We start from the raw sequence: 12,902 nt of genomic DNA, 5'->3' as shown, positions 1-12,902 counted from the left end.
CGGCGCATAATAATTTCACTTTAGTTACTCTGTTGGTGAGTTGTGTGCTGCAGGGAATCAACCCCAGCATCTTGCATCTCTTGAATCAAAGCATTTCCAATTATCAAAAGCAGACTTCTTGAGCTTCTTCTCCTTGTCATTAGATCTAGCTGTCATTTTATGATAAACATCTGTTTGCTTATTTTGCACAGCAGTTGGTTGCCTACTGATGTTTCTGTGTAGTGAAATAAGGTCCAAAACTATTTCCCAATATCACTCACTCTCCAAGTAATGCGTTTTGGACAAAAATCGGGTCAACATGTCTGTCGTCCACTTGTAAATCCATATGTGACAATAACTGAAATTGGATAATATTTTACCCAGTCCATCATAAAAAAATTGAATTCAAATGTATAAAGTGTCTTTAGAGAGATAGAATATCACTAAACAATAAAATTAGTTATTTAGGTTGTTTCTCAATAAATTCAATCTTTTTGGTTGATGTAACTGATCAGTTAAAAAGAAAATATACATATTTATAGGTTTTACCAGCCACAACGACAGAAATACATAAATGGCATTTTGAGCCATTGTATTAACATTGATTTTAGCTACGGTGGGTCAAAATCCGGTTACTCCCCAAGAGTAACTACCATGTGTGCATGGGTGCAAGAAAAAAAATATAGCCCCACCAGAAGTAGTGGATGTAAACCAAGCCCTGGAGGTGACATGGGGGTAAAAAAAAAACATGTCCTTTGGACAAACGCTCGTGTGTGAGCTTCACTTTGTTTAGCAAGATCTTGAGTTTTATTTGCGTGATATTGACTTTGACATGGAATTTTTTTTCATCCATGAACGTCGAGTGATCAAGTTTGAAAGTCAAGATCTCAACCATTTAATGGAGGAATAAAAAACCAAGAAAGAAAATACAAATAAAAAATGAAATAAAAAAAACATCTTGACTTTCAAACTTGATATCTCGATTTAGTGTTTGACGCCAGTAGGTTACAATTTATTTAGTTTTTTAATTTTTTTATCCAGTAAAGTAAAGATCTCAAGTTTAGTGTCTGTCCCCAGGACATCCATCCATCCATCTTCGACCGCTTATCCGGTATCGGGTCGCAATTTATTTTTTTCTATATATTTTTTTCCTCCATGTCACCTCCAGGGCTCCGTAGATGTAAAGGGCCCTGTGGATTTTTTTGTAAACACACAACAGATATGTTGACCTTCACTCTGACTCACAAGAATCCATTGTATGCAAAGGGAACCTTTAATGTAATTTGTAAAAAATGAAGATTTTTGTTTGGCATTGTATACATATTTTCTTTTTAGTACCAAGCACTCTGAGATATTAAACACACAAAAATTGTTTTCTTCCTGTATTCTATTTGATGTAATTTTACTAATTGTTTATGGTACAGCAATGTAATTAAAAGCTCATCGATGACAAAAGGAGTACATGTTCAAAAACATTGCATTCACTTCATATCATTAATATGGTAATTGACCATTGTGTACATATATATTAATTATATAGTAAAAGACAACAACTATACTGATTAGATGCTGTTATTCCATGTGATGGTGAAACGCTGATCCACATGAACAGACGTTGAAGTAGCATCTATTATCAGCTCCTACAGACACCAGAAGAAAGACATATTTAATTTCTTTAAGTATGCCATTGAAACATTTTAAAATAACAGACATTAAGGTCACTGTATGGCATCCCTGATTTCCCCTGGAAAAATGGTAGATCCTATTGGCACGTCTAGTGGATCCGATCTATCGTCTTCCGTGGCACATCTGTCTAACTTTGTTTTACCTGTTTTATGCTGTTGTAAAGGCTATGTATAAGAAATGAATGTGGAAAACATGTGTTGAAGGGAGGGTTAACTCATACTGTTCATTAAAAAGAGTTTCAGATTTTTAGAGATTTTATTTTATTTTAATGTCTATGGCCCAAATCCAAAATCCTGCAAGTTAGGTGAAATGGTAACTATAAATTGGTGAATGTCAGAAATGGCCTATCTATACACTTTGCATTTGAGCTTGTGATAGTCTAGTGACTTGTCCAGGTTGTACTCTGCCTCTCCGTAGTGTATTCCCTGTTTTATAACTAGCTTTCTACATAAGTCAAGGAAAATAATCATGACACAATAATAAAAAGGGTTCATGACATCCAATGTAAAAACCAACTACTTAATGATAGTTTGATGTAATGTTAACACATAAAGCTGATTAGTTTCTCAAAGTTTCTTAATAAGGCCTGACAGTGTCATGTCAGTCTTATGCACTACCCTTCAAATAAAATGTTACCCATTCCTCTTGTTCTGTTTGTTACCTTGTATCCAATTTAAAGGATGTCATATAAACAGCATGGGACCCTTGTGAAGTAAACTAATTTAGGCTTGTACATGCGATAATACGGTATATTGTAAATTGTAGTATGAATTGGCCTCAAGATATTCAAAATAAAATGTCCTGTACCATGCACAAAGAGCATTCCCACCTCACTGTATTTAAATAACACAGTCCCAGCTGCTTTCTGCTTCTTTTAAGTTGTTACCCTTTCAGATAATACTTAAGGAGATAAATGGATTGTCTCGCACTAAGAAAACACTTATTACTATGTGCATACTGTGTCATCCTCATTCCCTCTCTCTCTCCTTCCTCTCTGCCCGTCCTCCTTCCCTCTACCCATCTTTCATTTGTCTGTTTATCTCTTTCACCTCTGTATTCCATCTGTCTTTTTTGTGCCTTCTCTTTCTCCCTCCACTGCTCTCTGTCCTTCCTTCCCTCCTTTTCAAAGATGGACTGTCTTCCTGTCTTTTCTTTATTCTCTACCCATCATTGCATTCCCAACACACTCCCAAAACCCCTCTGTCATTCTGACTTTCTTCATCTGCAATTCTTGCCGTCTCTTCTTGCCTCTTCCTGTCTGTCTTCCCCAAGAACAATATAAATCAAAGGCTTCTGGGCTTTTTCGCATACAATTATTTATGGAGCTGCTGTAGCTATCATTTTCATGGTCCTGATAAGTGCACTGAGTACAGTACACAACCTGGAAAGGAACATTTTATTATAGGCCAAAAAGGAGAGGCAGCACATGCTATCTTTTTAAACTTGGCCATGTCTTTTCTTATTCTGCTGTTTCATACTCACACTCCAAACCTCTATATCACCCATCTGCCACCCTAAACACAGTAAGATACACCCTGCTTACCTTCCTCTTCTATCATCTAAACTCTTTTTCCAGACCAGTTATTAAATGTTGGGGTACTTACACATCGTACCATCTCTGCAAACTAGTCTAGTGAATGAATAAGCTGGATGACCTCAGCTCAAGCCCTGTTTTGGTAGACATCCAACCCACTGAAGTGTTCTTGTGTCAAACACTGAATTCCTTCTAGCTGAATGTTGTAGTTGACCCTGATCCTCTGATCTCTTTAGAGGAGATTCAAACACAAACAGAATTTCCTTTGATGTAAAGAACTGACAATATGCCCATGTTTCTACTGTTAGAGTGGTCACAAAAAAATGGCATTATGGAAAAATGAATCACCAAGTAGCAAATATGCAACAGGGTAATGCGGCTTGGCTTCACATTCACAATTCCTCCTGATTCTCATTGCATTTCTCTCTGCTCAACCATTGGAGCAGATGATGGAGCGAGCAAGAGGAAATGACTCTCATTGTACATGAACAGCTTTAAAATCGCTGTCCTGAGTCAAGTCTTCAGCTCTGTGTTTATTACAAAACAACAGTGCCAGAGGGAATACAGAGTTGATTACAGCTATTAGATGACAAAGTGGGGCACAGCAGAGGTTTGGTTGTGAAGCAAACTTTTATTTTGCAGTGATAGTTTTTGACTGGCATGGGAATGGTCAGTGAACTTGAATGCTGGGGTGTGTTTATGAATTGTGTGCATTTAACAATGAAAGAGGCTCACTGAGCTACTGTAGTAATGCACAAAGTGAACTCTACCATGCAATGCCACTGATTATATTAATTTAGACAGTGATTAATTTATATGATTATTTTGGGGTTATTTAAGCAGAAATGTAGCTGAGTGCATTTGTGGGATGCAAGAGAAGATGTGCACTTTCAAAAAAGATAGTTCCATTAAACAATAAATCAGATACACCAAACACTATCAGTCAGTTTCTGTCTGCAACTGTGTGCACAAAAATAATCTTTCATTGCCACTAACTGCCATTTTTGGGTCATAGACCATTGTCCGTGTTTGATGACATTGACAAGCAGTTAGCTGCACAATGGCAGAAAAAAGTAATTAGGGTGGGGGATGGTACTATTTGTTACAATTGATCCAATATGCACTATACTAACTTGTATTAATACAGATTCAATACAATATTTATTAGTTATGACTACATTTACTGACCTGAGTGTTGACGTTGTGCTGTGGGGACAGTGAATGCGCCTTTCCATTCTCCTCTGTTAGGGTCGCATGCGTGATCTGAACACTGCCTGCACCCCAAACCTTCACCACACCCAGAGTCAACCGGTCAGCAGAGTTCAGGCCATTGTTGATGACCTCACTGGACAAGTTGTTCTGTTAGAGAGAAGAGACAGGGTCAGTGCAAATTGGTGCAAAAAATCACTTAATTCATATTAGGTTTACCCTATGATTTGTTTTAAGTAGATGCTCTTCTCTAAAGAGAGTTTGAATGTCTGAATAGTTTAACATCTGTGCATTTACTGTGCTCACATTGTGAGATACACACATGCTTGGGCACATGCAAACAGATGTTTAAAGGTCCTATGGCATGAACATTTCACTTTATGAGGTTTAACATTGGTATGCGTTCCCCCAGCCTGCCTATGGTCGCCCAGTGGCTAGCAATGGCGAAAGTTGTAAACCGAGCCCTGGATATCCTGCTCTGCCTTTGAGAAAATGAAAGCTCAGATGGGCCCTTCTGGAATCTTGCTCCTTATGATGTCATAAGGGGCAAGGTTACCTCCCCTTTCTCTGCTTTGCCCGCCTAGATAATTTAGCCCATCCACGAGAGAGACATCATGGCTTTCAAACAAGCAAAGTGGCAGTTAGTCAAGCCCACAACAAGCTCATTGTGGGACTGGCTCTAGTGGCTGTAATTCTACACCAAGGCTGAATTTAGGGAAAGAGACTTCAGATATGGTATTAGGGGAACACTAAGGTCTATATAAAAGCATCCAAAGAGCATCATGTCATGGGACCTTTAAGGTCCCTTATTATCAATGAACCAAAGTACTGACAGCACCTACATAAATGTTCACACACACACACACACACACACACACACACACACACGCACACACACACACACACACACACACACACACACACAAATCATTCAGAGACTCATCCAAAACGGCATAAGATCTGCTAATCTGTCAGGCAGCAATGGCCACATTGCCAAACTTATCCTCATCTCCTCACATCTGCCTGTTCTCACACACACACTCTCTCGCTCTCTCACTCCCCCCCCCCCCACCTTTGGCTGTCAGACTGTGTGCCTGTTTTATCACTGTGTGAAATTGCTTTGGAATGAGCCTGATGGTAGGCAGAGGACAGCCACAGATGTTTGGCCATGGTGGCTCTATGTGGCTATGTGTACTGTAGATGTGTGCACATATGTGTGTGTGTTTGTGATTAGGCGCGTGCTCAGTACTGTGTGTGATTGTGTGCCTTTGCCTGGTTAAGAAGCAAAGAGAGCTGTGTTAGTCCCATTAGTCCCAGTGATTAGGGGGTTTCTGTCATGTCTGACTCAATGTGAGATCAAACTGTGGCCTGGTAAACACTCCGTTCTCACTGAAATCAGCCATACGACTTGTGCACATACTACACAAACTCTTCTTTTGTGCAGCACAAGTGCAAACATGGACACAATTTTATGTGCCGTTGGCATTTATATATCTATTTTTACCTGATTGGTAATGCTATGGCTCCACATAAAAGTGCATGTACAAGGTTGGTGGGGTGACGCAGATGAAGTTGTATTGATTGAGTTGCACGGTGCAGCAATGGTACCCATTTTAGCATCAAATTACACCCTAATTCTCTGCAGCTCAGACCACTTTGTTGTAATTTTTGTTTGTTGTTTTGTATGTACCTTAGTGTATCTGTTTTGTTGAACCCCTTGCTATGTCCTAATATATCATTAATTTAATAGTATTTATTGATAATGGTAAATAATCTTACCTATTCTACGTATTTTGTTTATCAAATTAGAGGTTGTAGATGGAGCACATATCATTGTTTATACTGGTTAAAATCTACATATAGTCAACTTGATAAGGGAAGCATCTGTGGATAAGAATCACTCATCACAAAATCTTTACTAGGTGAGAAAAAGGCAAACACAACAGACAAGAAAGTGTTTGTTTGTGTAATTTTGGAATCAGTGTTTGTGCTTTTGCCAACCAAAGCCACAATATTGCTCTTTGTGCTTATGTTTGTGATAAGAGGTTGTCTGAGAGGCAGTATGTAAGTGCAATTTTGTGCCAAAACAAGTACCAGGAACGCAATGTAATCTGCATAATCACAACCACAGCTGCTCCACTTCAACCACCTCTGCATGAGTATGTTTGGTTGAAGCCATGAAAATAGTACAGAGGTGTGTGCACAACAAAAGCCTTGCACCTGATGAAGATGACATTGTTACTTCATTAGGGCTGTCCGCGTTGTGACGTCGCAAAGCTAAAGGCTTTACTGTGTGTTCCAATTACCTCGGAACTCGGAAGCCAAAGCTGGGAAAGATGTTACACTTGAGTTGAATGTGTTCCATTTACAAGTCAGATTGTCATTGTTTTCTTTAGCTCTAGCCAGTTTAGTCAATTGTGAGCAATACCAGTTTATAACAACGCATTCTGCTGTTTTTTGTGCAACATGTCCACAGATAGAAGTTGGACAGCACTGAGTATACGACTGATTTAGTCAGACACAAATAACACACAAGTGTTTATACCTGTACATTACTACAAGATTCTCAACTGTTGATCCAAGGTCAGGGGGGCATGTTTCCGACTATGACCTTGGAAAATCCGAGTACAAATGGAACGGACTATTAGACTCTTACTGTTATGTTGGCGCTTTTGTAGCTCACCTGGTAGAACACGCACCCTGATACGAAGGCTCAGTCCTCGACGCGGTGGGCCCGGGTTCAACCCCAGCCTGTGGCCCTTTGCTGCATGTCAATCCCTCACTCTCCCCTTTCATGTCTAAGCTGTTCTATAAAATAAAGGCCTAAAATACCCAAAACTTATCTTAAAAAAAGACTGTAGAGTGTTTTTAGCATTTGTAGATTGTGATTCAAGTTTAAAGGGCAACTATTTTATGGCATTTTCAGGATTATACTATACATTTTGTGTTTGTACTAGAACATGTTTACATGCTTTAATGGTAAAAAACACTTTGTTTCTCATACTACCCATGGCTGCTGCACCCGTATTCACCCTCTGTGTGAGATGCTCTGTAGGAGTGCTTGTCTCTCTAAGCCATCCTCCCAAGAAAGCCCAGTCTGCTCTGATTGGCCAGCATGCTTCCTGGAAACACCGGAGCTTCCACTCCATGTTTCACTAGTTGAAGCTGGAGCTACTGCAACTGAGTATATAGCAGGACTTGGTACTGTGAAAAATAACCCCTAAAGGCTTCTGAACAAAGTATTACACAACTGGACGTGTCCCAGCAATATAGTGACCATAATTTGGGGTGTAATGACTAGCATTGGTAAAAATTACAGCTATGTTGCAATAACATGTAGCTGCTTACTAGTTAGTAGTATGTTAACGTTAGATTGTAGTGCAACAAAGCATCACTTTTTACAAAAATCACAGTTAAAGGCTCCTACACAAAAGACTACCCAACTAGACATGTTTCAACTGTAATTCAACCCGGAATTGGGGCAACAATGATGATAAATAAAAAAACAAACCTGTTGATGGTTTTTGAACTCACCTTTTCTGCTGTAAAGGAAGTCAAAAGATACTCTCTTCGCTCAACTGTGTCTGAGGAGAGAAAATAAGCGTGAATTACACACAGACGAGAAATGGAGACAATGGAGGGACCAATAGCAGAAAAAGTATTCAGAACCTTACCTTAAGGAAAAGTACTAAAACCACACTGTGAAAATACTCTGTTACAAATTAAAGTCCTGCATTGAAAATGTTACTTAAGTAAAAGTATGTAAGTATAATCAGGAAAATGTACTTATTAAGTACTCAATGCAGAAAATCCTCACAATTTAGAAACTGGAAACAATCCTAACAGTTCTATATTTAATCGTCTAATCAGTTCATCTGTACTTTTTGGCCGTTATTTTGTTGGGTAGTTTAATTTATAGTAAAACATTGTGTTTTATAACCTACGTGTGTTTTCTGTGTAACAATCACTACTTGTAAAGTAAGTAGTAACTAAAGCTGTCAGATTAATGTGGTGGAGTAAAAAGTAGAATATTTCTCTCTGAAATGTAGGACTAGAAGTAGAAAGTGGTATGAAAAGAAAAGACTCAAGTTAGTACAAGTAGCTCAAACGTATAAGTAAGTATAGTACTTCAGTAAATGTACTTAGTTACACTGCATTACTGGAAGGGAGATAGAAAATATGTGTGTGAAGACCTGAATGGCTGACAGGGGGACAAAGAAATGGCACACAAGTGAAGAAATGAGACACTGTATGGTTAAGTGAGTATTTTATGTTGACTACAGGACAGAGTTTGTATTCATTTGATTGACTGGACGGACAACTAAATAATCACTTAATAAGGTGCATGAACAAGTGAGTCATGTAGTGAAGGGATGCATTAAGAAGTGAATTAAACACTGAGTAGCTGCATTACTAAATAAAATGTTGACTCATTAATAGACTCCATGCGCTGACTCATTGCACATTATGACTTCAACTTATTAGTGGTTGATTACATGAGCAAATAATAGAATTAGAGTAGTAGAATAAATTATTGACTAGCTATGCTGCTCAACTGTATGAAAGGCTGATGTGTTGCTTGTATGAATGAAACTGATGAGGAACTAACCAAGAGATGAGTCAGCCTGACTGACAGCAGAGTGAATAGCTAACCCTCGAAAGTGGCACTTAAACATGCAGAACTTCAGAAAAGCAGATAATACAGGTAAGTAAGCACTATAGCTAGAGGCAGACCAAACAAGAAAGACATAGGGAGGCTATGCTGCAGACAGAAAGACACAGATGAGAGGAGCAAGGGAGCAGATAAAAGAGGAGTGATGGAGAGCATATCTCTAGGCAGCAAAACAGGGAATTACTTTAATAGTTTCTGTCACTCCTCTTTTCTGTTATCCCTAGTTCTCTCTCTCCCTCTTTTCCTTGTCCTTACACAAACACAAAAACATCTGTAGTGAATGAGTGAGAAAATGGTAGGGATACTATGTTGTACTTGTCTGTGTGTAACTGATACAAACTATGAAGAAATTCATACTTCAAAAAAGAACTTCACGTGCTTTCTCATACTGTACATGAGTTTAACAAACATGGGGGTCAATGCACTCATGTGGATATTCATTTCTTGATTTTCTAAATCTATTAAACTTATTAAAAAAATATCAAAAGTAACCACTCAAACTTCCTGAAAGGCCTCTCGTAACGGACAAAACGGTTATGGACAAAATACGCATGGCAGTACACTGGTAAAAACCAGTGTACTGCCATGTGTATTTTGTCCATAGAGCGCACTACGTTTAACCAGGTATCCAACTAATTTAAAGCTTAGGAAGTTCTTTCCTGAGACCATTTTGCAGAGCCACCGTCTCTGTGTCCAGAGCTTAGCGCCGCCCAAGACTATTGCAATTGGTTAAAAGAAATGCAAACAATGCAGAGCATTTTTGGGGTTCTCCTATCCTCTTACTCCACGGTCTGGCAATGCGAGACTATATCTGAATGTACTTTAAAAGGGATGTTTTTCCAGTTTTCTTATTAACATGGGAATGGATATATACAGTATGATTGTTTTATGCAAATGTTTATTATTATCATGGCAATAACCTAAAGCAATGACAAATACTGTTTACAATATTCTCCAGAATAACCTCAAAGGGACTTTGTGCTAAAAAAATACTAACCTGAATGTAACATTACTTGGTAATACTAACACAATGTAGTGTCCTATTTTATACTTGTGAAGGTTACCTTAACATCCAGGGAAATGTAAGCAGCTTAACACAGAACAATGCACCTTGTGCAAGTGCATTGGTTAACTAAATGTAACAATGTACTGTGACAATGTAATTATGTTTAACCTCACATGGGGGAAAATAAAGGCTCACAAAAGCATTCCCTTCTACTAAGTGGGATCAATACTAAATAAAAAATAGATAACATATGCATGTAACAGTTGGGAGTGTAACATACAACTACGGCTCAGCCTATACAGCCCAGTTGAAGCTATGGGTTATATTTCAATTTCTTTGGATAAAACAGTCTATGCTTCTTAAATTAAAAGTTTAGTCTTGTCAAGAGAACCGTCTGGAAGGGCTTTGGACTTGCCATTCAAAAGGCCCTTTTCTTTACCCATTTCTGCTTGGGGAGGTATGTTTCTGCTAGCCATTTACCGCGTTACTGCTGCATCACTTTCTGATTTCCAAAACTACAGAGAGGCCTTAACTCTAACATGTTAATAGCCCGTCAAAACAAGTAGTGGCGTTAAAAGGAATTTGTGTTAAGTCTTTATTGTCACATTGACTTTGACAGCCCTACTAAAAACAAAAAAGTACTTAAAGTCAGTGCACAGGGTGTTTGTGCATTATGATCTTTCTACCATCTATGATTTGTACCCATATATCCTGCTTGATATTTTAATTTCTTGTAATCAAGATATGAGCATATAGACCGGATAACTGTGATATTGTGCTAACACAAGAGTCACTTGAATTACTGGTAGACAACTTGTTTGTTGGTTTGAATTGAGGAAGTATATGAAATCTGCAAACTGCTCTATTTGGGGTGTCATTTTCAATCGTAACTGTTTTGCTTTAATATATATAACATCTCATCGCTGGTCGGTGTGACAGCTAGTTTGGGTGCTTTCATTTTCTTTAGTCTGTGGCCCAACAGGTAAAATAGGTTTACTCCTCCCTAATGTTAATGAAGTGTTGACAGATGACAGCATCAAACATACATTTAAAATGAATGAGATGAGAGTATGTCCAGTTTTTACTTGCCCTGTTTGCTTGGCACTTATCACTGTTAAATTGGTTGTAAGACACACAGGGATATTTTACTCGTTATTGTAAACAAACATTGTGAGTGGATCTAAACCAATTAAGGAAACTAACATTTTTTTAAATGAATAGTGACTATTATGAATAATGAGTTAACATGAAATGACATGCTATTCCAATATTCCAATACTAGACCGGACTAAGTACACAGCTGTGTGTGCGTGTGTTTGTGTCTGTGTGTGTGTGTGGGGGGGGAGGGGGTGAACAAGGATGATCTTTCACTTACCTATTCCTTCTCCATCATCCCAGAAGAACAATCCTTGAGCAGTTTGGTTGTCACTCAGGGCAACGATCAGTCCTAAAGGATTCCTCCGACTTAAACAAAATGGGTTGAGAGGGTTATAGCTGATTGTTAAAGGACACCATCTATTTATGCCTGCTGCTGAGGAGAAACACATTAACATTCCTGCTGGGGGGATCCACCTGATCTCACCTCTGCTGGAGCATTCATCGCCCTCTCACCGTCTCTCTCATTCTCACCGCCACTTTCTTTAACTCACACTAACAATCATACAGTATGTGGCATTCATGTTGATGAGTGTTATACAAAAACACACTCAAACACAAAAGCAATCCATACACATGTACCCGCCTTACCACGGCACCCTACAGTATTTGCACAGACATTGACGGAGACAGAAAACACACACACTTCACACTTAAAACACAGGAAACTGACATGTAGCCACAGTATAGTCTTTCATGATACATCGGTCATGATTTGTGTCCACTCACCTGTAATATGTAGTGTTCTGTGGTTTCTGCCAGGGTAAAATATACCCCCCTCTGATATGAAGGTTAATGTGATCCAAGGGTGTTGGCATGCTCAACATTTTGCCGCGCACTCCAACATCTTTGGCCTAATGAAAGCAGCAATAATTAAATACTATTAAAGCAGTTTAAATACCATAAGTAATTTAACTTTGATTCATTTCATACAACAATACCATTGTGGTTAATTGGCATTTGAATGCCAGTAAATCACAAAGAATGCATTAAAAAATGTGACCTCTTTAAAGGCTACTGTTGAGCCATTACTGTAATTTATGAAAGAATTCTTTGCAAACTTCTTTCTTCCAGTATTTTCTACTTTGTCCTTGATCCTTTTTCAAACAGCTTGCAGCTCTTTGTGTGCTGAATGGACAAGTTTAATGGAGGTAACCACTCCCCTCCACCATCTCATACCCATTTAAACGGTTGTTTCTCGAGTTTTGTTTGGCTTTATGATGCTGTCTAACAGATGGGGAGTCCCCTAGCAATAAAGAGACAGAGCGATTGGTTTGTTTTTGTCATCAAGGCGCCTTCTGCCGTTGTTGAGCTACAAGTCTGTAATGATGTTGTCAAAGATGTCTCTTGTTAATATTGTCATTCGGGTTTTTCTTGTAGTTGTGGTCTTAGTCTTTTTCTTTGTCTTGGTCTGGCTACATATTTGTTTTTGTAAAACTATTTTTTTTAAACATAAAGCACCTTGTGAATGCAGTGCTTTGCATCTTTAAGGTATGATATGATGCACAGATGTACTCTGATATGTTACGAGTTGTTATGCATACACTAACTAGCCAGTCCAATGTGATATCTCTTTCAACAGTAGACATTGGGCGTTTCTCAATACCAAGTAAGCAAAGAACGGACTTGTGTTCTTGGGGAGACCGTACTTGCTAGCTGTA

At 38.6% G+C, this 12,902-nt stretch overlaps 1 protein-coding gene across 1 annotated transcript in view; it reads right to left on the bottom strand.

Annotated features, from left to right (window-relative positions):
* Positions 1–1,368: 1,368 nt before the first annotated feature.
* The window catches only part of si (sucrase-isomaltase (alpha-glucosidase)), a 69,189-nt gene continuing 57,655 nt past the window's right edge, over positions 1,369–12,902 (bottom strand). Inside the window, exons 44-48 of the mRNA XM_034867568.1 lie at positions 11,971–12,095; positions 11,462–11,550; positions 7,943–7,992; positions 4,388–4,558; positions 1,369–1,619 (exon numbers count right to left, since the gene is read on the bottom strand). Of these exons, the coding sequence (XP_034723459.1) occupies positions 1,542–1,619; positions 4,388–4,558; positions 7,943–7,992; positions 11,462–11,550; positions 11,971–12,095 (513 nt within the window). The 3' untranslated portion in view covers positions 1,369–1,541. The remainder of the gene's footprint in view (positions 1,620–4,387; positions 4,559–7,942; positions 7,993–11,461; positions 11,551–11,970; positions 12,096–12,902) is intronic.

The sequence above is a fragment of the Etheostoma cragini genome, chromosome 3 (assembly GCF_013103735.1).
Source record: "Etheostoma cragini isolate CJK2018 chromosome 3, CSU_Ecrag_1.0, whole genome shotgun sequence".
Taxonomy (NCBI): domain Eukaryota; kingdom Metazoa; phylum Chordata; class Actinopteri; order Perciformes; family Percidae; genus Etheostoma; species Etheostoma cragini.
The sequence above is the reverse complement of the archived record's forward strand: the minus strand, read 5'-3'. Positions and strand labels throughout refer to the sequence as shown.